This window comes from Hemitrygon akajei, chromosome 11, assembly GCF_048418815.1.
Source record: "Hemitrygon akajei chromosome 11, sHemAka1.3, whole genome shotgun sequence".
NCBI classification, from domain to species: Eukaryota; Metazoa; Chordata; class Chondrichthyes; order Myliobatiformes; family Dasyatidae; genus Hemitrygon; species Hemitrygon akajei.
Genome location: NC_133134.1, coordinates 6659571 through 6686624, shown reverse-complemented (window position 1 = coordinate 6686624; position 27054 = coordinate 6659571). Strand labels below are relative to the sequence as shown.

Genomic DNA, 27054 nt, shown 5'->3' with positions numbered 1-27054 from the left:
TTGGTAGCCAACTGTTGATCGGCCCTTTTGTGTCTAATATGTTGATATCACCACGGCAGTTTACCTTCCACACTGATAATCCAGTGTACTCAGGATTTTGGAATCTGAATCAGGTTTGTTACCACTGATGTGTGTCATGAAATTTGTTGTTTTGTTGCAAGACATAATTATTATACGTTATAAAAATGAATGGTGAAAAAGAGGAAGGGTGAGGTACTGGTTGTAGACCATTTTGTAATCTGATAGTAGAGGAGAAGAAGCTGTTCCTTCAGCCCACAATTACTGACCCTCTAACCTACTCCAAGATCAATTTAATCCTTCCCTCTCAAGTAGCCCTCCATTTTTCTTTCATCCATGTGCCTGTCTAAAGGGTCTTTTAAATTTCCCTAATGTATCTGAGCCTACCGCCATCCAGATAGCACGTTCAAAGACTCACCATGCTCTGTAAAATAAAACCTACCTCCGATATCCTGCTTAAACCCTCCTCCAAACACTTTAAAGTTTTGCCCTCTCATTTTAGCCATTCCACCCTTAGAAGAAGTCTCTGGCTATCTACTTGAACTGTGCCACTTATCATCTTGTACACCTCTATCAAGTCACCTCTCATCTTCCTTTGCTCCAAAGAGAAAAGCTCTAGCTTGCTCTGTCTCTTATCCTTCCCAGCCACTGACAATGAGGGACATTTCTTGTACATTACCCACTTGCTTCAGGACTGCAGCATTTCTTACCTTTGAATGGTCTATCACTAACTTGTTAAAAGTTTACCAAGGATCTCCTAAAACATAGAACAGTACAGCGCAGAAAAATACCTTTCGTTCCACAATGTTATGCCTAACTAAATAAATTAGTCATCAAATGGCCAAGTAAACTAATTCCTTGTGCCTGCCTACACAATGTCAGTATCCTTCCATTTTCCTCACATTCATGTGTCTATCTAAACGTCTCTTAGAAGTCTTTAATGTGTCTGCCTCTACCACCAACTTAGGCAGCACATCTCAGGCACTCACCACTCTTATGTTGTTTTTAAAAAAAAAACAATTTGCACCTCACATTTCCTTTGAAATTACCATGAGCAAGATGAAGAAATATATAGCACTGCTTAACATTAATTTTACATATTTGGGAGCCACCAAATTTCATTATGTTCTTCTTAAACCTATAACTTCTACTGGGGCACAGGCCGCTGACAGCAACTCACCAGAGTCCTCTTTGCGAGGTTGGTTGCCCCAGTGGCTTCCACAGACGTGCGGCTTTCACCACGTGAATTCATATGTCTTCTAACCAATAATCCTTCCTCTCCCAGGGACAAGTCTTCGGAGCTTCTGTTAGAGTTTCTGTGGCTCCAGGTTTTGTTGGGAGCTACATTGGTTGCTAGACCCATGCTCAATCCACTTCGTTTCATAGCTGGGCTTGGGGCTGTCCAGTGGAGTTAAATTTCATTATGGATAAAGATCATAAGACATTGGCCAACTTTACAGATTATATAAAAATAGGTGAAGGGGTAAGTAGTGTTGAGGAAGCAGGGAATCTGCAGAAAGACTTCAACAGATTAGGAGAATGGACAAAGAAGTGGCAGATGGAATATAATGTAGAGAAGTGGATGGTCATGCACTTTGGTGGAAGGAATAAAGGTATAAACTATTTTCCAAGTAAGGAGCTATTTCAGATATCAGAAGGGACTTGTGAGTCCCAGTGCAGCTCTCACTAAAGGTTAACTCATAGATTGAGTAGGTAGAAAAGCAAGAGCAATGTCAGCATTCATTTTGAGAGGACTAGAATATAAAAGTAAGGATGTAATGCTGAGGCTTTATAAGATATTAGACCACATTTGGAGTATTATGAGCAGTGTTGTGGCTCCATATCAAAGGAGATGTGCAATTGCAGAGGGGTCCAGAGGAGATTCATGAGAATGATTCAGGGAATGAAAGGGTTTGATGGCTCTGAGCTGGTTCTCACTGGAGTTTAGAAGAATTGGGGGGGGGGGGTGTCCTCAGTGAAACCTATCAAGTATTGAAAGGCCTAGGTAGAGTGTCTTTGGAGAGGATGTTTCCAACAGTGAGTCTAGGACCAGTGGGCACAGCCTCAGAATAGAAGGGTGTCTCTTTAGAACAGAGATGAGGAGGAATTTCTCTAGCCAGAGGGAGGTGAATCTAGAATTCATTGCCACAGATGACTGTGGAGGCCAACTCTTTGAGTATATTTCACAATGATAATAAACAAGCATTGTCATGCTTCCAAAGCCAAAATAACAAGCCCACTAACACTAACCTGTATGTGTTTGCAATGTGGGAGGAAACCCACACAGTAATGGGGAGAACATACAAACTCCTTACAGACACGGGAGGAATTAAACCCCAGTCTTACTGCCGATGATATAAAATGTTGCACTATGTGCCACCCTCACTGTTGGAGCAGAAAACTAATGTTTTTAACCTCTTCCCCCATTTAATATCATGTTATTATCTTACTGTCAGCTATCCCATCGTAAAACAGAGAAAGCATGGAGGAATACACTGGGCCTTTCTGATGCATCTTTCAATAAAACTTCCTGTAAAACTGGTAAATTACAAGCAGTCTGCATATACTGCTTTTTTAGCATGTCATGTGTTTCAGATGAGAACCTTCATCTCTTTCAGATTCTGAGTTGTGAAATTCCATCTGAAATGCAATAAACTATAAAAGGATTTTATTTTTATTTATTGGAAAATACAGCATGGAACAATTCCTTCCGGCCCAATGAGCCACCTTGCCCAGTAACCCCTGATTTAACCCTAGCCTAATCACAGGACAATTTAGAATGACCAGTTAACCTACTAACCGATACAACTTAAGAGGAAACTGGAGCACTCAGGAAAGTGGTTCATGGGGGGAGCATACAAGCTCCGTACAGACGGTGCTAGAATTGAACCCTGAGCTCCAGAACACCATCCGTTTGAAATATTTGCCCTTTAAGAGGTTTCAAATAGTAATTGTGTCACACTAACTCCTACGCTACTGTGACGCCATGTTCTAGCAACAGCATCAATCACTTTGTGCATAAAGAATATATTTTTCCATGGAGATTTCCCTTTGAAATATTTGTCCTTTAAGAGGTTTAAAATAATAACTCCTTCCATTCTTCAATTATTCCGGTTAAGGGTTTGCCTACGGAGAATAAAAAGCAGATCTTGGTAGACAGTCATCCAAAACTGCATCAAGTTAATGTTTCCTGATTAGATCAGTGGCCAGTTTATTGGACAGTATAACTGAATGAAATATTATGATTGTCTTATTACTGAATACGGGAGAATACCAATAACCTTAAACTTCACAACCTTATCAATAATAGAGATAGGTAATATTGTATCTTGTGTATATATATTTAAATCTGGCCTTAATGTCACATTGCTTAAAGTGGTTTATTTGGAATTCTTATACTATTCAAATATCAAAGGAATCACACTGTCATTATCATTCAGCTAAAACTGAGAACTCTGCAGTTGTGGCATTGTAAAAAGACTTGCATGTTTACCAAGTTTACTTTGTTGTTTGTTAATTTTTTTTTAATAGTCTCTTAATTTGAAGTTTAAATTACCATTTGCCACGGTACAATTTTGGTGGCCAAGAATATCATTTCTGTGCGAAGCAATCTATTAAACAGCAAAGGCAAGAAATTGACCATAAACATAAAGAGACTCTGCTGATGCTGGATGTCCAAAGCAATACACACAAAGTGTTTGAGGAACTCAGCAGGTCAGGCAGCATCCATGGAGGGGAATAAACAGCCCATGATTTGGGCCAAGTCTGTTTGTCAGGACTGGAAAGGAAGGGGAAGGGGTACAGGCTAAAAGGTGAAATTCTCTAATTACTGCAATTTCCTGTCACAGCTTAGCAGATGAAAAACCAGACCTTTGGTTCCTCAAGCACATTTGTTTGATATATATTGCAAGATAAATGTTCTGCATTAAATAGCACTTTCTAGCATGCAAGGTTATTTTAAAAGAGCAGACTTAATGGGCCAAATGTCCTAATTCTCCTTCATGTGTCTTACAACTAACAAATCCAAATCATACAGTGCCTCTAAAAAGTATTCAACCCCTTGGAAGTTTTCATGTTTTATTGTTTTATAGTATTGAATCACAGTGGATTTAATTTGGCTTTTTTGACACTGATCAACGGAAAAGGCTCTTTTGTGTCAGTGAAAACAGATCTCTACAAAGTAATCTGAATTAATTACAAATATAAAACACAACAATTGATTGCAAAAGTATTCACCCTCTTCAAGTCAGTATTTAGTAGATGCAACTTTGACAACAATTATAACCTTGAGACTGTAATCAGCTTTGCACATCTGGACAATGCAATTTTTCCCCATTTTTCTTTACAAAACTGCTCAAGCTCTGTCACATTGCATGGTTATCGTGAGTGAACAGTCCTTTTCAAGTCCAGCCACAAATTCTCAATTGCATTGAGATCTGGTCTCTGACTTGGCCACTCCAGGGCATTAACTTTGTTGTTTTTAAGCCATTCCTTTGCAGCTTTGGCTTTATGCTTGGGCTCATTGTCTTGCTAGAAAGTAAATCTTCTCCCGAGTCTCTTATGCAGACTGCATCAGGTTTTCCTCCAGGATTTTGCTGTGTTCATTTTACTCTCTACAAGCCTTCCAGCACCTACTGCAGTGAAGCATCCCCACAATGTGATGTAGCCACCACCCTGCTTCATATCCAAAGCAACAGACACAAAGCGTTTGAGGAACTCAGCAGGTCAGGCAGCATCGATGGTATGTTTTTGATGATGTGCGGCTATCACCAAACATAGCATGTAGTCTAATGGCCAAAAAGCTCAATTTTGATTTCAGTTGACCATAGAACCGTGTTCCAGTTGACATTGGACATTGAACCCTTGGACACTACCTCACTTTTTTAATATATATTTCTGGTTTTGCATGATTTTTAATCTATTCAATATACACTGTAATTGATTTACTTATTTATTATTTATTATTTTATTTTTTGTTTTTCCTTCTATATTATGTATTGCATTGCACTGCTGCTAAGTTAACAAATTTTACAATACATGCCGGCGATAATAAATCTGATTCTGATTGACTTCAGAGTCTCCCACATGCCTTCTGGCAAACTCTAGCTGAGATTTCATGTATGTTTTTTCAACAATGGCTTTCTGTTTGCCATTCCCCAATAAAGCTGCAACTGGTGAAGGACCCGGGCAACAGTTGTTGTATACGCAGTCTCTCCCATCTCAGCCACTGAAGCTTGTAACTCCTCCAGAGTTGTCACAAATCTCTTAGTGGCCTCCCTCACTGGTCCCCTTCTTGCATGGTCGCTCAGTTTTTGAGAATGGCCTACACCAGGCAGATTTACAGCTGTGCCATATTCTTTCCATTTTTTGATTGACTATTCCAAGGGATATTCAGTGACTTGGAAATTTTCTTGTATTCATCTCTTGACTTGTGCTTTTCAATAACCTTTTCGCAGAGTTGCTTGGAGTGTTATTTTGCCTTCATGGTGTTGTTTTTGCCGAGATACTGATTCACTAGCGGTTGGACCTTCCAGATAGAGGTGTATTTTTACTACAATCAATTGCACAAAGGTCTCCAAAAACAGATCTTCATTTAACTAATTCTGTGACTTCTAAAAACCATTGGCTGTACCAGTGATTTGGTGTGTCATATTAAAGGAGGTGAATACTTACGCAATCAATTGATTTGTTTTTTATATACTTGTATTTAATTTAGATCATTTTATAGTGATCTATTTTCACTTTGACACGGAAGAGTCTTCTTCTGTTATCAGTGTCCAAAAAATGCCAAATTAAATCTACTGTGAATCAATGTTGTAAAACAATAAAACATGAATTCTTCCAAGAGAGGAAAATACTTTTTATAGGTGTTGTAGCTGTGTGGTAACTTCAAACAAGTAGTTAGCTAATTGTCTGATTTCTTTTGTAATAAAACCAGGTGTAAGAAAATGGTTCCTGCCTCAAAGCGGTTCACCATCCATCGAGCTTCAAATGTGCTGACACTCTCCCTAAAGCGCTTTGCTAACTTTACCGGTGGAAAGATTGCAAAGGTATTGTTTTAGTTTTGAGAATTAATACATCAGTGTTTGAGACAAGACATTCTCTAGGGTAACTGCCTTAAACGAGCATGTTCAAATTATGATGTCATGAATTATCTTTACTGTTTTTCACAGCCTCTGGTTTCTTTTCTTAGTTATATAATAGAATACTAAATAAGGTTTTTCAGAGGGAAGAGGATATAAAGAGGCTACGAGGGATACAGATGTTTATTGTTTATTTAGAGATACAGCATTGTAGCAGGCCCTTCTGGCCCAATGAGCCAAGCCTTCCAATTAGACCCAGATGATCAATTAACCTGATTTTTGGGACTGCAGTACTATACAGAAGTCTTAGGCACAGGTACTATATATAGCTAGGGTGCCCAAGACATTTGCACAATACTGTATATTAGGTCCTTCCAGATACCAAGTAATATTTAATATTGTTAAGATAATACAAAGCTAAGTACTCTTGTTTCTGTTTCCCAACCACCTTCCTATGTTAACCAATATACAGTACTGTATGTCTTTGGAATGTGGGAACATTCGGAAGAAACCATGTGGTTAAACTCCTTAAAGACAGTGGTGGAGTTGAACTTGGTCCCTGGTGCTGTAATAGTGTTATGCTGTGTACATGGGCAAGAATATGGGGGAGACGATCTAATTGTGGGAAAGTATGAAGTAATCTGGTTTGTTGATTACAACCATAAAGCAGAATTAAATTTAAACAGAGAGAAACTAATTAATGTTCAAAGAGGCATAGGTGTTCATGCATACAGGTCACTGAAAGACAACATACAGGTGTAGCAAGTGGTGTTGAAATAAAATAACTTTTTGATGTTTGTTACGAGAGTACTTAGTATAAAAGTATAATAGTCTTGCCGTGATTATTTAGGGCTTTGGTGATATACTTGCCATAGGAGTATAGAATCTATTCACAGACTTGCTGTTCCCAGAGAGGGCAGGTTGGCTAAAAAAGAAGAAATTGGATAGATTGTGCCCTGCAGCTAAGAAGAATTGGAATTAATCCTTTAAAGTTTGCCATGTTCTTACAAGACACATTAGGGTGAATGGAGGAGTTTGGCACCAGTGGTCATTGTCAATGAATAGGGAGTGGAGCACATAGAGCTGGGCTGAAGAGAAATTTCCTCATTGAAGGGGTGATGGATCTTTGGAATTTTCTATCCTGGTTTAGTCATTGAGTTTATCAAAACAACAAGAAGAGTTCTGGTTGTCAAATGAATTGAGAGAAAAGTGGGTAATGTTAGGAAATGTGGACTTCGATCCACCATGTGCCTGAACAGCAAATATTCCACTCCTCCTCTGGTTAATTACGTTCTTAAACTCACCGTTTCCTCTCAACCTAGTTTGTTTTTTGTCATCATTTTAAGAGTAAAGTGCAAGTTCCAATTGAGACACCAAGTTGTTCTGTTTAGAGTTTGAGACCACTTATCGAGGCTCATTTATCTGAATATTGAGGTTGGTTAAATGAGATTTGTGTTGCTTTCATATACTTGCATTAAAATACGTAATCAATATTGACTTTACTTTCTGGGACTGACCCTTCTATCAGTGGTGGAAAACTCTGTTCCCTTGAAACATACAGGATCTCTATATTGAATATTATAGGGCCAAGTTACAGCCCTCTCCACCTGAGGCAAAATGGGGTGCTCTTAAGAGAAAGATACTGTGATTCAGAGCAATGCAAATAGCTTTTAGTGTGTCTAGTTTTTTTTTAGTGCCATCCCAGAGTACTTTATGATCAGTGAAGTCCTTCTGAAGTGTTTCAACATGAAGTATTCAAAATGTGCATCAAGACCATCTGCCCATTAAGGCTGCACTTTTTAACTACAGAAACTTACAGGCCCTTCTGCTGCCACTGTTGTGCCGATCTTTTAACTCTGAGATCAATCTAACTCTTCCCTCCTACATAGCCTTCCATTTTCAGTCAACCGTGCCTATCTTAGAGTTTCTTAAATGCCTCTAATGTACCTGCCTCAACAACCACTGCCACATCTTATCCAAATTTCTGTAACTTGAACAAATTCAATATTTCCCTTGTTATGAGATTAATTATGGAATAAAGTATTTTAAAATGTACAAAGATTTGCAATACCTTATTTATGAAGCAAGCCATCTTAATTTTAGGAGGTGAGATATTCTGAGTATCTGGATGTTCGGCCTTATATGTCACAGTCAAACGGAGAACCGGTGGTCTATGCTTTGTATGCAGTGTTGGTACATTCAGGATTCAGCTGTCATGCTGGACATTACTACTGTTACATCAAGGTAATTACTTAATTCAGTTATCATTTAACCATACATAAACAGCATTCCTCCGGAGCTGAGGTGCAAAAGACATAGCACATATGATTATAATTTCAGAAGTTGTCAAATTACAATTTACAAATTTACAATTCTGCCGCCAGGACTTAAGAACTTTTTAAAAGCTATTATTAATGCTTTTTGAGATAGTGATTTAGATGCATATCATATTTTTTACTGAGTTAAGTATTGTATGTAATTAGTTTTGCTACAACAAGTGTATGGGACATTGGAAAAAAAGTTGAATTTTCCCATGGGGATGAATAAAGTATCTATCTATCTATCTATCTAAAAGGTATTTGCATCAAAAGTTATCTGTATATTTTTGGGTTAATGTGATTGAAGAAGAATGGCCCTTAACTGGGCAGTGGAGTTACCAGGGCACCATCATGATGGTGTTTCTGTAGCAAGCTATTCTTGTTTTTACGAGGCCGAGTTGCTAGCTTGACACTAAACCCGACTTGGGTTTGAACTCGGGAACTTCCGCTCCAGAGTCCGGCACTGATATTATTGTGCCACCAAGTGGGAATGTGATTGAAGATTAACCCTATTTGACACACGTACATTGAAACTTGAAATAAAATCTATCACTTGTGTCGGGGGTGTGCTGGGAACAACCTGCAAGTGTGGCCACTCTTCTGGTGCCGATGTAGTATGCCCAAGCATAACCCAAACCCGTACGTCTTTGGAATATGGGAGGGAACACACGCAGTCATAGGGAGAGTATATAAGCTACTTACCAACAGTGGTAGGAATCAAAACCCCTATCAGTGATCACTGATGCTAAAAGCAATTGCACTAACTGCTTGCTACTGTGCCATCCCGTAGTATGTTTAACCAAATCTCTAAAAATTACTGTAAATTTTTGGGTGAATGTGTTAAGTTCCTAGTATTTCTTCAGAACATGATTTTGTAGTGGAAGCTTTAACCACTATTTGTAATTGAAAATGAATATGTCTCCAGGCGAGTAATGGACAGTGGTACCAGATGAACGATTCCCTCGTATCTGCAAGTGATATCCGATCAGTGCTGAATCAGCAAGCTTATGTACTGTTTTATATCAGGTACTTCAACAAAATATTTGGCAAGTGAAATTTTCATGTGCTCAGAACTTTGCCCTTTGACTAAAGCAATAATGCATGATTTTTTCAGATCACATGACACAAAAAATGGGTCAAAGCATTCTAATCACATGGGCCAGTCATCTCCGAGGCCACCTGTCAATCAGCGATTGGCTACCAACCAGTCTCTTTCTGGTTTCATTGGACCACAACTCTCTCCACAAATGACCAAGGTAGGAAAAATAAGTGAATTTGTCAGCTTGGGGGCAGTCGCTTAATATTTTTGTCTGAGATGAGCCAGTGGCATCCAGCATACATGCTGATGTTATGCAGCAAAAAAATTTGGTGTCTTAGATTTTAATTACACCATTTATCATAAGAGGTGTTATTGAGATAGGATTATGTACTTGTGGATGTTTCTTGTGTGAAATCAAGGGAATGGTCATTCGGAAACCAGGGATTCTGCAGGTGCTGGAAATCTGGAGTGATACAAATGCTGGGGGAGCTCAACAGGTCAGGCAGCATTGATGGAAATGAATAAATAGGCAACATTTTGGGTCAAGACCTTTCCTCAGGACTGGAAAGGAGAGGAGAAGTTGCTAGAATAAACAGGTGCTGGGAGAAGATCTAGTTAGAAGGTGATAGGTGAAGCTAAGTGGGTGGGTTCATTGGAATATTTTTGGTTTTAGTTTGATTTCTCTGCATTGTTCAAAAATAAATATTTCAATCTCTGACACCATAAGACCAGAGGAGCAGTTAGGCCTTTCAGCCCGTTGAGTGTGCTATGAAATTCCATCATGGCTGATTTATTATCCCTCTTAACCCCATTCTTTTGTCTTTGCCCTGTAACCTTTCACACCTTACTAATCAAAAACCTATCAACCTCACCTTTAAATATACTGAAGCTGAATAAATGCAAGATCATGATTAATAGGTTTGGCTTCATTACCTTCTTCCACTGCATGCAGCACCAAGACTCAAAAGCTTATTTACAATAGCCCTTCACTAGGGTCTCAGCCTGAAATGTCAACTGCTTATTCCTATCCATATATGCTTCCTGACTTGAATTCCTCCAGTATTTTGTGTGTTGCTCTAGATTTCAAGAATCTCTGGATTCTCTTGTGTTTATTAAATTTATCTAAGTTATTGATCTTATTATCGTGAATGGTATGTACTGTTTTATTTTGCATTGAGTATTAGTTACAGGTTCCCCCTCTATCCGAAAGTAGAGCGTTCCTGTGAAACCTTTTGTAAAACGAAGAAGCGATTACCATTAATTTATTTGGGAAGAACTTTTGAGCGTTCCCGGACCCAGAAAATAATCTACCAAATCAAACCAAATAACACATAAAACCTAAAATAACACTAATACATAGTAAAACAGGAATGATACGATAATTACACAGCCTAAATAAAGTAGAACTAACATATGTACAGTGTAGTTTCACTTACCAGAATCGGGAAGATTCAGCCAAAAACCGATTTGTAGAAAAAAATCGGCACGTACACGCATGCGCACACACCTGCCTGCGCAAGGCTTCACAGTCATGATAGTCTTTTCTTGGGGTAAGCACAAGTTTAAAGCAGGCGCCTTTTTTCGTAAAGCAAAAATCCTCTTCGGATTTCTTTCAGTTAGTAAAAACAGGTACTAATGTACGTCTTTCGTAAAAGCGAAGTGGCATAAAGCGACCTTCATATAGCGGATGCACCTGTACTCATTTTGTATTAAGTATTCCTCAAAATTCAGAAGTAAGATTTATTATCATAGTACATACATGTCACCACATACAACATGAGATTATTTTTCCTGTGGGCGTACTTAGCAAATCTATAAAACAGTAACTGTAAACAGGATCAATGAACAACAAACTGTGCAAATGCAAATAAATAGCAATAAATAACGAGAGCATGAAATAACAAGATAGAGCCCTTAAAGTGAGACCATCGGTTGTGGGAACACCAGAAATAGAATGAGTGTAGGTATCCCCTTTTGTTCAAGAGCCTGTTGGTTGAGAGGTAGTAACTGTTCATGAACCTGGTGGTGTGAGTCCTGAGACTCTTGTACCTTCTACCTGATGGCAGGAAAAAAAGAGCATGGCCTGGGTGGTGAGGATCTTTGATGATGGATGCTGCTTTTCTAAGGCAGCGTTTCATGTAGATGTGCTCAATGGTTGAGAGGACTTTACCTGTGATGTACTGGGCCAAATCCATTACCTTTTATAGGATTTTCCACTCAAAGGCATTGGTGTTCCCACACCAGCCCATAATGCAGTCAGTCAGCATGCTTTCCATTACACGTTTATAGAAGTTAGCTAAGGTCTTTGATGACTTGCCAAATCTCCGCAGACTTCTGAGGAAGGAGAGGCACTGTCGTGTTTTCTTCACAGTTATATGATGGGTCCAGGACAGGTGCTCTAAGATAGTGACACCTAGGAATTTAAAGTTACTGACCCTCTCCACCTCTGATCGTCCGATGAGTACTGGCTCATGGACTTCACTGTTTTAGTACGTGACAACAACAGGGCGCCATGGTATCGTAGCAGTTAGCACAGCGCTAGTACAGCTCGGAGCATTGGGGTGCGGAGCTTGATGCCATCTGTCTGGAGTTTTTGCATCCTTGCTGTGGGTTTCTTCCAGCAGTCCAAAGACCTACTGGTTAGTAGGTTGATTAGAACTTGTAAATTGTCCTTTGATTAGGCTAGGGTTAAATGGGTGGGTTGCTGGTTCGAGTGGCTCATTGAGCCCGAAGGCTGCACACTATCTCTAAATAAAATAATTAGAAATAAAATTCAAACTGAATGATGCTCATACTAAAATTGCATTCTCTGTAGGGGTTAATTTTGAAATGTTCTATGTACTTTGCAGTTTAGTGAATTATTTTCCTGCATTACAGAAATCAAATCACTTAACAAATGGAAATTGCTCCCCGAAGGATGTTCACAGCAATGCAACGCCCAGCACAAGTGGAACCAGGACAATTTCTACGCCCCCTGGACCCTCTCAGAGCCGGTTACTGCCTAGACCAACCACCTTACCCGAATCTTCCAAGCGTCAGAAGCTTTCATTTAGTATACAGCCTTCCAAGCCGGGATCGAGACAAGCCCAGCCTGCGACCAAGCTCCACAGTAGTCCATTGGAGAACTTGTACAAAGCTCCATCCAGTGTTTCCCACACCAATGTTTCACCGTCTACCTCGGGTACCTCAGCGCCAGCATCCCCACCCTCCATTCCATCTGCGACAACTGTCGCAGCCACTCAACCCATGGCATCTAACACTTCCTCTTCTCACTTAATGGTGAACGGTCAGTCCAAGGGATCTTCCAACTCTCTCGTTCCATACAATGAGGAATCTTCAGAGGAATCAGATGAAGAACCCAAAGGCTCGATTAAGGAAAATGGCTATGCAAAGTCTCTGAATAGAGCAATGAATGGAACTGCACCCAGTGTATATCTCAAAATGAATTCGGTGCCTGCAGCCACCACTGATGACTGCCACCCAGAAAAGCTAACTGAGATGGATGCAACGAAAACTGATGCACTTCGAGATCATGGCAGGCATCCGACATCTGAACCTATTGTTCCTCTGGAGCAGTCTGTGAACTGTCCTGCAAATGGTTTACCAACAAAGGGATCACCAGCTCATGAAGTAAGTTTTTAAGATTACTTTATTGTCACTTTTACTGTGAAATGTGACATTTACATCAACGTTCAAAGCAAATTTATTAACAAAGTAAATATGTGTCAACATTAGTTCTCTGAGATTTGTTTTCTTAAGTTCATTCATAGTAGATACAAAGAAACCCAATAGAAACAATGAAGTACTACATACAAGCAAAGACAGACATAGACCCAATGTGCAGTGGAAGACAAACTATGCAAATACAATCAATCAATAAATAGATAATCTATAATATTGACAACATGAATTGTAGAGTACTAGAAAGTGAGTCCGTTGATTGTGGAGTTGGTTCAGAGTTGTGGTGAGTGAAGTTATCTGTGCTGTTTCAAGAGCCTGATGGTTGTAAGCTAATGACTGTTTCTGAACCTGGTGGTGTTGGACCTAAAGCACCTTTACCACCTCCCAATGGCAGCAACGAGAAGGAAGCATAGCCCCGATAGTGGGGGTCCTTGATGATGGTTGCTGCTTTCTTGTGGCAGCGCTCCTTGGTGATGTGCCCAGTGGTGAGGAAGGCTTTGCTTGTGCTGGACTGATCACAATTTCTATTGTAATGATTGCTGTAGAAGGGATATTTATTGGGATGTTTTAACAGCTCAAACTTCGGCCAGTAGATGGCAGAAGGAACAGGGATGTTTGAACTGTGAACGTGTTGCATCATCAATCACAGTCCGTCCCTTTTACAGTTGAGTTGGGAGCAGTTTAGCATAGAACAATGCAGTCCTTTCAGCCTACAATGTTGTGCTGCCTTTTAACCTACACTGTAGATAAATTTAACCTTTTCCTCCTACCTAGCCCTCCATATTCAAGTTCAGATTCAGTTGTCATTCAGCCATACATGAATGCAGCCAAAGAAAGCAGCATTACTCTAGGGCCAGGATGCAAAACTCAGTACCAACAATCATACACAGCACAAGATACCTGTAGCACCTACAAGAAGACGAGAGTGGATAATGGACCACTAAGAAATTGCGTTGAAGAGGTAGTAATGAGGAACAAAGTTAGCAGACAAACTTAAGTATTTTGTATCAGTCTTCACTGTGGAAGACACCAGCTGTGTGCCAGAAAAAGGAGAAGGTGCTTGGGAAGCTGAAAGCTGTGAATGGGTCGCCTGGATCAGATGGACTATACCCTAGGGTTCTGAAAGAGATAGCTGAAGAGATTGTGGAGGCATGCGTAATGATTTTTCAAGAATCACTAGATTCTTGAATGGTCCTGGAGGCTGGAAAATTGTAAATGTCACTCCACTCTTTAAGAAGGGAGGGAAGTAGAAGAAAGAAAATTACAGACCGTTTAGCCCAACCTCAGTGGTTTTCTTAAGGGAAAATCTTGCCTGACGAATCTTCCCTGAGGAAGTAATAGGATAGGCAAATGGGGGTCAGTGGATGTTGTTTGCTTGGATTTCCAGAAGGCCTTTAACAAGGTGCTGTACATAATGCTGCTTAAGAAGATAAGAGCTCATGATATTAGGAAAGATACAAGCACGGATAGAAGATTGGCTAGCAGGGTACAAAGCGTGAGAATAAAGAATAGAGAATGGGCCAGTTCTGTTTGGCTGCCGATAACAAGTGGAGTTCCGGTATTAAGACCACTTCTTTTCAAGTTATATGTCAATGCTTTTTATGGCTTTGAGGCCAAGTCTGCAGATAATAGGAAGGTAGGTGGAGGGGCAGGTAGTGTTGAGGAAGTAGAAAGTGTGCAAAAGGACTTGGGCAGATTGGGAGAATAGGCAACAAAGTGGCAGATGGAATATAGTGTAGGGAAGTGTATGGCCATGCACTCTGGTAGAAGGAATGAAGGCATAGACTATTTTCTAAATGGGGGAGGGGAATTTCAAAGGTCATAGGTCCCCTTATCTCTGAAAAGATGTGCTGGCATTAGAGAGGGTTCAGAGGAGGTTCACAAGAAGGATTCTGAGAATGAAAGGGTTAATGTACGAGGAGTGTTTGATGGCTCTGGGCCTGTACTTGCTGAAATTTAGAAGAATGAAGAGGTGGGAGTGGAATCTCAGTGAAACCTGTCAAATATTGAAAGGCCTAGAGTGAATATGGAGATGTTTTTTGTGGGTGAGTCTAGGACCAGAGGGTGCAACCTCAGAATGTAGGGATGTCCATTTAGAACAGATGTGAAGAAATCTCTTTAGCCAGAGGGTGGTGAATCTGTGGAATTCATTTACACAGACGGCTGTGGAGGCCAAGTCGTTGAGTATATTTAAAGCAGAGGTTGGTTATTTATGGTGTGAAAGGTTACAGAGAGAAGGAAAGAGAATGGGGTTGAATAGGAAAATAAATCAGTCATAACAGAATGGCGGAGCAGACTTGATGGGCTGAGTGGCCTAGTTCAGCTGCAATGTCTTATGGTATAATGGTCTTCACTCCAAAGAAAGTAGCCCTAGTTCACTCAGTCTATCGGCATAAGACATGGTCTCTAATCTAGGCTTCACTCTGGTAAATCTCCCCTGCATCCTCTGTAAAGCTTCAATATCCTTCTTATAATGAGATGACCAGAACTAAGCACAGTGTTCCCACCGTCTACTCTGCAAGCATCCGCAAGGTCTTGCAAGCTTAAGTAACATAATTTCAGAGAGTATAGCCCAATCAGTTTAATCTTTGCTCATAAGTATTTCTCTAGTTAACTGAGTAGTATTGGGATTGTTCTGGGATGCCATAATGCTTCCACTTTATGTAGGAATTCACAGCTGAGTCACTGGGCCCTTAGAATAAACTTGGTCTAGGGTTGATCTGCTTTGTCCGAGTTCTCCTTTCTGGATTAGCCTAACCATAAGTTCCAGTTCAATTCCCTCCAATGTCCGTAAGGAGTTTGTCCATTCTCTGATCCATTGTCCAATCACGTGGAGTTCCTCCCATGTTCCAATGATGTTTAGTTGGGGTTAGTAAGTTGCTGGCACTGGAAGCACGGTGACACTTCTGGGCTGCCCCCAGAACATCTCGGAACTGTTTTAGTCATTGACATAAATGCCGCATTTCGCAATCCTGATGAAGGGTCTCTACCCAAAATGTCGACCCTATTCCTCTGACTTGCTGAGTTCCTCCGGCATCGTGTGTATGCTGCTCTGGATTTCCTGCTTCTGCAGAATCTTTTGTTTATGACACATTTCACTGTGTGTTGCAATGTCAACATGGCAAGTAAAGCTAATCACTACAGAAGGGGATATGTACCCTTTTCTTTTAACATATTGCCAGAACTTTCCATCTTCACTGCCACACATGGAGAAATGTGGTTTATAGTCTTGGTATTTTCATTGGTTCTGTATTGTGATCAGTTTGTAATTGTTTGAAATATTTCTTCTTTCCAGGCCCGTCCTTTACTGAATCCAAACCTAGAACACACAACACAGAACTTAGCAAGCAGAAAAAATGGATCTGAAGATGCCAGGTAGGATCTATAGTCCTGAATAATAGTTTTTGTGCAAAACAGCCTGAGTCACATTAAGAAGCCTTTTTATAATCCAAATCTAATCTAAAGTTAGTATTTGATATAATGTTGTATTGTCACTTGACATGTGTAATTTGCTTTCAATATGCTTTGTTCGGTTTCTGGGGCGAGACAGATTTACGTCTGAGTCCGACCAAATGCCGAATATTATCCTTTCCCTCTCTCCTGGCTAGACGCTTGATCCTCCTTAGATGGAGAGATGTTGCCCCGCCCACTCATGCGCAATGGCTTAACGACATTATGGCCTGCTTGGACCTCGAAAAAATTCATTATTCAGTTCTCAATTCGGACCTAAAGTTCCATAAGGTCTGGGGACCCTTTATCGAGTACTTTCATAACCTTCCTCTTGACTAGGGTTTTTTTTTCTTTTCAGTCCCTTGCTTTCAGCTCCCTTTTTTTTCTGGTAGTAGGCATTATTATCCTCTGTTGCTAAGTGTATTCACAGTCTGGGAGTTTGATTGTCCTGATTTATACTCTCTATATTGTGTTGTGGTTGGTCTGGAGTTGTTTTTTTTTTGTGTTGTGGGGCTTGGGGAGGATACTAAGTTTACTTGTCTTCAATTTAGGTGCTTTTTTGTCAAATTCTCTTCCTTTGTAGCATACTGTCATTGTATGCTTAATTTTGCACTGTATTAATGTTCCTCATTGGGATTTGGGGTTTTTAATTTGTAAAATGTATAGAAAAACTAATTTAAAAAAAAATTTTTTTTAATTTGCTTTCAATATACCATGTGGGAAAATGGCAGATGGAATTCAATGCAGACAAGTGTGAGATGTTGTATTTTGGGTGGACAGGCCAGGGTAGGTCTTACACAGTGAACGGTGGGTCACTGAGGGGTGCAGTCGAACAGAGGGATTTGGGAATACAGATCCATAATTCCTTGAAAGTGGCAACTCATGTAGATAGGGTCGTATAGAGCAGTTTTGGCACATTGGCCTTTATAAATTGAATTGTTGAGTACAGGACTTGTGATGTTGAAGTTGTTCAAGATGTTAAAGGCTAAATTTGGAGTATTGTGTGCAGTTCTGGACAGTTACCTGTAGGAAAGATATCAATAAGATTAAAAGAGTGCAGAGAAAATGTACAAGGGTGGAAGGGTAAAAGGTGGGATATTTAATGGAAACTGAGTGGGAACTTCTTCACTCGGGGTGATGTAAGCTCCTGGGAGAAGTGGTGGATGTGGGTTTGATCGCAACATTTAAGAGAAGTTTGAACAAGTACATGGATGGGAGGAGTATGGTCCAGGTGCAGGTTGTTGGAACTAGGCAGAATATCAGTTCAGCATGGCTTAATGGACCAAGGGCCTGTTTCTGTACTGTGGTGCTCTATGAGTATAATACCACAGAGTTCATCTGGGGAAGATACAATCGTGAGCGTTTAAGTGAACATTAGCCAAGGCTTTGAAGGACTATGAATCTCACTGCTCAGTTTGAAGAGATACACATATATAGGATCTTATCTAAAAGCTTATGTTCCTGACAGTACTCCACAATGGTGGCACAGAGATCATCTGTTCAATTCGTGGTGTGGAGGGGTGAATGCTAACAATGTAAGAAAACAGTTATCCTGGTGACATGAAAATTGAACATCAATTTCATCAAAACGTCTATGTGCTGAACCAGCTCCTCATCCCTTTGAGAGTTCACAGTAAATCATCCTCACCGTGTTTAGGCTTGCCCTGTGATTCCAGAACTGTGACCCTCATCCTCCCTGATGCTATTGAACGTGACTACCTCAACTGTATTACTCATGCCCTCTTCTTATTGCTGCCACCAAGGAGGAAGTATAGGAGCCTGAAGACACACATTCATTGTTTAGGAACAGCTTCTTCCCCTCCGCCATCAAATTCTTGAATGGACAGTGAACGAACACTACTTCACTATTATTCTTTTTTTTTTTTAATTTTAATTTAATTTTTTGTATATATTTCTTATTGTAATCTAGTTTTTATTATTATATATTGCAATGTGCTGGTGCCACAAAACATCAATTTTCATGACATACTATATACCAGTAATAGTAAATCTGATTGTTGTTCAATGTAAATGGCTCACTAGAGGCTAACGACAAAACTTCAGGCTTAATGTAGATTGATTTTTGCAAACAAAATTTCATCCTTGTATAAAGATGATCAATACAAGCAGATATATTAAATAATCTGACTGTTGGGAGGGATTGTAATATACATTTGTAGCCACTTTGTAGATAGCTCCTGTGCCTAATAAAGGGGCACTGAGTGTGCGTTTGTGGTCTGCTGCTGTAGCCCATCCATTTCGAGGTTTAACGTGTTGTGTGTTCAGAGTTGCTCTTCTGCACCCTGCTGTTGTAACATGTGGTTATTTCAGTTACTGTCACCTTCCTGTCAGCTTGAACCAGTCTGGTCATTCTCTTCTGAAATCTCTTACTGGCAAGACGTTTTTGCCAACAGAACTGCCACTTACTGGATTTCTGTGCACCATTCGTTGTAAACTCTAGAGACTATCATGTGTGAAAATTCCAGGAGATCAGCTGTTTCTGACTCAAACTACCCTGTCTGACACCAACAATCATTCCACGGTCAAAGTCTCTTAGATGACATTTCTTCCCCGTTGTGCTGTTTTTGTCTGAACAACAAATGAACCTCTTGACCATGTTTTTATGCATTGGGTTGCTGCCACATGATTGGCTGATTAGATATTTGCATAAACTAGCAGATGTAGAAGTGTAGTGGCATCCACACTGGACTTTGAGGCAAATGGTCCTGGGTTCAAATCCGGCCAGCTCCTTGCACACTTTCCATCCGTGCTGGGTTGAGCATCAAGCTAGCAACTTGACCTCGTTTTTTAAAAAAACACAAATGCCAAAGAAACAGCAAGAAAAACATACTGCCCAATGTGCCACAAGGTGTGGAAAGGAACAGCAACCTAATAAAGTATGAGGGTAGTGTATAAAGATTAAGTATACACTTTTAGTACTGGTTGTGTTTGAATTCCAATATTAAAAATAAACTAATACGATTATTTCTATTACAGAGAAAATGAACAGCACTTGCTTATCCCGTCGAAGACTGGCTCTGCAATGAATCATGGTGGCGGTGGTGATGCGGACATGGTCCAAAGATACATGACTGAGAAAGAAGCAAGTTTAAGTTCTCCATTAAAAGAAGCCACTGATGGAATGTCCCCATTGCCCTCAGTCAAACCCATGAAAGGCAGTGGTGATTTTCAGAAAAACATTGATGGATGCGCTGTTGTTAGTGTCACTTCCAACATCCAGAGTCCTGTCCACGATGTGCGACTGCTCCCAGAGGAAACTGATTCTGAGAAGCACATGGAAGAGAAAGTCAGACCTAGTCATAGTAGAAAGGAGACTCTGATGATGGACCACACCCCCAATGGCCATGGAATTGAGCATGATAAGCCATCTGCTCAAGATCCAGACAACAAGCTGCCAGAAATGGAAAATCACCAAATTAAACCACAAACTGTTTACGATGATAAGAACAACTTGGAAAGTGAGGGTCATGCTATTCACAAGGAAAAAATCAGTCAAGATGAAATTCCTCTGGCAGGAAGATTTGAGCATTCAACTGAGAAGCATCAATCTGGCAGGGAGACGGATAATCAAAAGCAGAATTGGGCATTTGAGGAAAGTGAACAACTTACCAACAAAGATAGGCTTCAAGAACAGCTTACAAAAAAGGATGTACCCCAAAAGCCAGAGCAGGAAGCAAGTAGTTTAGTCATTGCATCTGTTAAGGAAACCTCTAATCAAACTAGGAATGGCAATTCAGAACGTGACATCACTTGCAGGACAGTTTTTTCTCCGAGCAGGGTCACGGCCGGTCTAGAGGAAACGCGGATTCAGGAGAAAGAAAGTACCATCACAGCACATGCAGACGCTTGCAGTAGAGAACAGACCAGTGAAGAGAAAAGTCGAATGTTGCAAAGGGATAGTCACAAGAATGATTCCAACTATAGGCACAGATCTAGGGAACACAAAGAAAGAAGGTTATCTCAAAATGAAAAGGAAATTGAAAAACCAACAAGTTGCAGTTACAGTAATTGGTCTCACAAAACAGACTATCAAGATGGGAGAACTAATAAATATAAAAGAGATAATGAGTGTCCTGCAGACAGGCAAATTTACTACACTTCAAAGCTGCTTCCATCTTACCATCACCCCTATCAGGATAAGTTCTACAGAGAGAAGTACAGCTCGGGCTCTAATGGAAGGTCTTGGAGCAGTCAATTTGAATATAATGGACTAGAGAGCAAATCTGGGCACAAACGGAAGCATTGTAGCAGCGAGTCTGACACCGAGAGGAAATGGAAAAAGTTCTGCAGGGATCGGCTGTCTGAGGAAAGGAGAATGAAAAGACACAAAAAATCGAAGAAGAAAAAGGCATCTAAAGATAAACACAGAGATAGAAATCATAGGTAAAATGGCTTTCATATGGTAATAGCAGCAGGTGGCTCAGGCTTTAGTCTAAGCAGGGCTAGCAAACTTTTGAGAACCCATGCCCAAATTGCCAATATTCTTTTTTTTTTTAATTCTCTTGTGTGCCTTGGTAATTTTGAGCAGAGATAATCATTGATGAATTAGTAACAATAATTATGGACTTTTTAAAAGGATAATGGATGAGTCATATTGCTTATTTGTGTATATTTATTGTTTTACTATTGATTAAAAAACAGACAGATTGAAATAAATGATTCATTTCAGGAGGACTTTTGCATGGCACAGTCCCTTCAGCCCACAATTGTACCAACCCTTTAACCTGCTCTAGGACCAATCTAACCCTTCCCTCCCACATAGCCCTTCAATTTTCTTTTATCCATGTACCTATTTTAGAGTCTCTCAAACGTTCCTGATGTATCTGCCTCTATCAGCACTTCTGCCAGTGTCTTCATTTTTTTTTAACATCCCCCCCCCATATTTTCCTTCAACACCTTAAAGTTATGACACTTTATATTAGCCATTTCCCCCCGAGTTAAAGCCTGGCTGTTCACTCAATCTGTGCCTCATCTTGTACACCTTATCGAGTCTTCTCTCCAAAGAGAAAAGCCCTAGTTCATTCAGCCCATCCTCATAAGAAATGCTCTCTCATCCAGGCAGCATCCTGGTAAACCTCCTCTGCACTCTCTCTAAAGCTTCCACATCCTTCCTATAATGAGGTGACCAGAACTGAACACAATCAAAAGATAACATCACTTCACAGCTCTTGAACCCCTTTCATACGCCTTCTTAACCACCCTAAAAACTTACACAGCAACTATGAATGATCTGTGGTTGTAAAAACCAAGATCCCTCTGTTCCTCCATATTATTAAGAAGAATGCACTGTTAAGCATCAACTTGTTGTACCCACTGAGCTAGCATGATATTGGTTGGCCTTGAGATCAACCTGCTTTGATGTTTGTAAATGCTAGGATGAGTATGAAAAATCCATCAATATCAAGATTTTCAAATTTAGACAAGAACTAATGACCATGAAGCGATGCAGCACGGGAACCAGGCCCTTCAACCCACAGTCTGACCTGACCATCGATCCTGCCTTTTACTCACCCCATATGCTCACTTATTTAGAGATAAGGAGTGGAACAGGCCCTACTCTCCCAGTAAGCGGCACTGTTCAGCAATCCACCTATTTACAATTTACAATGACCAATTAACCTATTAACTGGTACATCTTTGGACCGTGGGAGGAAACTGGAACACCTGGAAGAAACCCATGCACTCATGGAAAGAACAAACAAACGTATGGGGGATACTGGAACTGACACCAAACTCTAACACCCTGGAATGTAATAACATCGTGCTAACAGCTATGCTCCCATGGAACCCCTATCAATCCCCTCCACCCAGATTCTACCACTCACCCCCACCCATGGGGTCATCTACAGTAGCCAATTAACCTACCAACATGTCACATGCACCTTTAGAATGTCATTTCACCCAAAGGAAACCCAAACAGCCACAGAGAGAGCGTGTAATCTCAGTGCAGGGTCTGATTTGGGCACAGATCTCTGGCAGTGAGAGGTGACAGCTTTACTAGCTGTGTCACCATGACACTTGTAACCTGATTGCATTAGGATTCTCATTTGTTACCGCTGGAGGTATGTGACTGTAATAGGTCATCTACCCTCAAGGAAGTCTCTGCTTTGCACAGCTGACATTTGTAGATCTGAGGGTGGTTTTAAATTTTTCACATGGTAGTAGCAACTTGACTAGAAATCTGTATAAAAGTTTTTCATTCATTGAAAGCAGCCAATATGTAATAGGTGGTATGGGCTCATTGGACAGGAAGTGATCCCGTGCTGTATCTCCCAGTAAACAATATCATAAAACCCCTTGCACCTTGGTCATTCTCTCATCTCCCTCTTTCCATTGAGCGAAAGATACAAAAACTTGAGAACACAGGCTGAAGGACTGTTTCTACCCTTCTATCAGAAGACTCTTGAATGGAATTCTTGTACAATACTGATAAACTCTTGATCTCAGTCTACTGTGTCATAGACCTCGTACCTTGCCTGCACTGTACTTTCTCCATAACTAACTATATTCCATTTTACTTCAGTATTAAGTAGTTACTTTTGAATTAACACAATGCTAGAGGAACTCAGCAGGTCAGGCAGCATCTGTGGAAAGCAATATACAGTTGGATTTGGAGCTCAGACTGATATGTTGACTGTTTATTCCTCTCCATAGATGCAGAGGAGTTCTCTGACCTACTGAGTTCTGCAGCATTTTGTGTGTGCGCTACTCTGGATTTCCAGCATTTGCTGAATCTCTTTATCCTTTATTATGAAGTGCTTATTTTGCGTTAAGTACTCCCTGTATGAAATGATCTGGATGGCATGCAAACACTGTCTCGGTACACGTGACAATAATAAACCAATTACCAATTTTGCTGTGATCGTCATCTCCGTTTTCTAGGCAACATCTGATGGATATGTCAGAAATGGATTCTGGGACCGATGAAAGGAAACACCGGAAAAAGAAAAAGAAGAAGAAGAAGAAACGACATCATGATGACAAAGATGACCATTACCAAAAAGACCATCACCATTCCAGAAAACACCATGGTGCGAAAACAGCAAACACTACAGGTGAACGGGAGAGGTTCTGTGAACCAACCCACAGTGGCTTTTCTGAAGATAAGATACACAGATACAAGCAAACATACGATGATCGATTGCAGCAGAAAGCTAAAGTTGCATATATAGAAAGCAAGCAGAACGGTTCTCACCTCCACACCAGAGGTAGGATACAGTGTTGACAAGTGATCAGTAAATTAGCATTTCTGTTCCAGAGTCATACAGCACGGCATTAGGTCCGTCAGCCCAACTGGCCCATACCAAGTAAGGTGCCCCATCCCATGTTCCAGAATTTGACCCCTTATTTAGGAAAAGATCCAGAGGAAGCTCACGGAATGATTCCAGGACTGAAAGGGTTAACATATAAGGAATATTTGAGTGGAGGTGGAGAGGGTTTCCTATAGTGGGGGAGTCTATGATCACAGGACAACCTCAGAATACAAGGATGTCCCTTTAGAACAGAGATGAGGAATGTTCTCAGTATTTGTTGACTTTTTTATTTGTATTTGCTGTTTATCTTTTACAGTCTTGTGTGTAGTTTTTTTATTGGTTCTATTGTATTTTTCTACCTTGAATGCCCATAAGAAAATGAATCTCAAGGTAGTATATGGTGAGATATATGTACTTTGATAAAATTACTTTGAACTGATTCCAAAACCTATGACCTCTTCATCCTTTGATAATAAATTTTACTTTGAACTTTGATCCTATCCTTAATTGCATCTGCAGCTAACCCTTTCCACTTCTCCTACCTTTCGCCCAATCCAGCAGCCACCATTACGCCTTTCTGGTCCGGAAACTCCACAGATCAGTTTCCTAATCTTATTTTACAGGAATTTCAGTTTGTAGATCGGCAAGTCTGGTCTGCACTGGGAGCCCACTGTTTCCACCGAGGCTTCTGAGATTTGCATTAATCAGTTACAAAAACAGGATCTTATTCAGGAGACTGAAAGAACCCCAACTGAACTGCACTGTCAGAAATAGCACCAGCCAAAAAACACATTTCCCCAGGAAATTTGGTTAATTTAAGAGATTTTTCAGTTCAGTTTTCATGCCTTAAATAGCATGGATCAAGATTTCACAGAAATTATGCAGGTTAAAAAGACCTGTCTCCTTTGTAACAATGTGAAAAGTTTAAATTTTGATTAGAAGTCCATTATTTGGCACCAGCTAGTAACATTCACCATGTTCCCTGAACTTTTGCACAATTTATCAGACTACATTAACACACTACCAGTAATCAGAAATATAAATAGAGCAGGCTTAACTAATGAGTGAAGAGTCCTATAAATTCTAATTAATTAAATAGCAGTGTCTCTGTTCAAAAGTCTTCAACGTATGTGTATATATGTATATAGGATCGCCTAGGATGCCTGATTTTTGTACAATACCGCAGTAATTTTATGTATTGCACTGTGCTGCTGCTGCAAAAAAAATTCATGACATACATGGGTGATGATAAACCTGATTCTGATATGGGTCTCTATTGTGGACTGAGAGTGGGAAGGGGGCAGGGAGAGGTGAATCATGATTGGGAAAGGGGGAAGGGAGATGGGTAGTGGGAAGCAGCAGAGAGACATTCTGTAATGATCAATAAACCAATTGTTTGGAATCAGATGTCCTTACTAGGTGTCTCAGGGCTGGGTGTCTGCACATGTCCCACCTCCACGGCAGCACTCCTCTGCCACTGTCCCACACCCCTCCCATGGTGCTCCACCCTCGGCATTCCCAAATCCTATGCTCCCACCAGTTTTACAAACTCATACTCTGCTCCACGTTGACAAATATAGTACGTTGCAAAAGTCTTAAGCACCCTGTTATATAGATGTGCCTAAGACTTTTGCACAGTACTGTTTTGGTGAACGGTGGAAGTTATACACCCCCCCCAACCTCTCCTTCACCATTCCCCATTCCTATTTCCCTCTCTCACTTTATCTCCATACCTGCCCATCACCTCCCTCTGTTCTTCCCCCTTTATCTCTTCCACCAACCGACTTCACAGCTTTTTATGTCACCCCTGCCCCCTCCCAGTTTCACATATCACTTACTACCTTGTACTTCTTCTCCGCCACCACCTTCTTACTCTGACTTCTCATCTCTTATTTCTTTATTCCTGATGAAGGGTCTCGGCCCGAAATATCAACTGTTTACTCTTTTCCATCGATGCTGCCTGGCCTGCTGAGTTCCTGCAGCATTTTCTGTGTTACTTTGATTTCCAGATCTGAGGATTTTCTCATGTCTGTGAAATGAATCTCAGGTTTGTATATGGTGACACATGTACGTCGATAATAAATTTACTCTGAGCTTTGAGTACAGGCCCAGAGACGTCAAATGCTTTGGGTCAGATCAGGCTAACTCTTAATACAGTCAGCCCTCCTTATCCATGGGGGATTGGTTCTGGGACCCCCGCGGATACCGTAAAACACGGATGCTCAAATCCATTATTTAACCTGTTTCAGTGCAGGTGGACTTTAGGACCCAGGGGAGCTCCCGTCTCGCCACCCGCGGCTGCTGCTGAATCCACAGCAGTTTCTGTTCCGTTGATGGAAAACGATCGCGATTGAAAATAAGATGGAAGTAATAAAGCGATCGGAAAGAGGTGAAACGCCATCGGTCATTGGAAAAGCACTAGGCTACAGTCGGTCAATGATCGGAACAATTTTAAAGGATAAAGTGAGAATAATAGTTCTCGATTATGCTATAAGATATGCTGTCCTCGGTTACAGACCTCATTAGAGCCATGTGAAGTGGTGTATGCCCCTGTAGAGCTGACCACTTCTGTAGTGTTTGGCTACATGACCGAAACTGAAGTATCTCATGGGGTAGAGTCAGGCCAAGCACAAGAAATATTACATTACCTCGGAGGTCAGGTTTGCATCAGCTTCTGCATGGAGCCAGATAGCAGTGACTGAATAAGATAACTTCAGAAAAAATAATCCTGTCAGGTAATGCTTAGAATGACAACACAAAGGTTTTAGATGTTTTTTTGTTTGCATGTTAAGGCCTCAGTATCCCCTGCCAATATGTCTGTAACATGCAAAGTGTTTCAAGTCAAGTCAAGTCACTTTTATTGTCATTTCGACCATAACTGCTGGTACAGTACACAGTAAAAATGAGACAACGTTTTTCAGGACCATGGTGTTACATGACACAGTACAAAAACTAGACTGAACTATGTAAAAAAAAAAAACAACACAGAGAAAGCCGCACTAGACTACAGACCTACACTGGACTGCATAAAGTGCACAAAAACAGTGCAGGCATTACAATAAATAATAAACAGGACAGTAGGGCAAGGTGTCAGTCCGGGCTTCGGGTATTGAGGAGTCTGATAGCTTGGGGGAAGAAACTTACATAGTCTGGTCATGAGAGCCTGAATGCTTCGGAGCCTTTTCCCAGAT

General features: G+C 40.5%; 1 protein-coding gene across 5 annotated transcripts in view; it reads left to right on the top strand.

Moving 5' to 3' along the window:
- The window catches only part of usp42 (ubiquitin specific peptidase 42), an 86262-nt gene that overhangs the window by 43167 nt on the left and 16041 nt on the right, over positions 1–27054 (top strand). For 3 of the 5 annotated variants that reach the window (XM_073060151.1, XM_073060150.1, XM_073060154.1), the window contains 8 exons: positions 5957–6068; positions 8205–8345; positions 9345–9445; positions 9534–9675; positions 12336–13088; positions 16435–16514; positions 19587–20993; positions 23493–23818. In XM_073060151.1, coding sequence (XP_072916252.1) covers positions 5957–6068; positions 8205–8345; positions 9345–9445; positions 9534–9675; positions 12336–13088; positions 16435–16514; positions 19587–20993; positions 23493–23818 — 3062 coding nt within the window. The remainder of the gene's footprint in view (positions 1–5956; positions 6069–8204; positions 8346–9344; positions 9446–9533; positions 9676–12335; positions 13089–16434; positions 16515–19586; positions 20994–23492; positions 23819–27054) is intronic. The other 2 variants (XM_073060153.1, XM_073060152.1) reach the window with 2 other exon arrangements.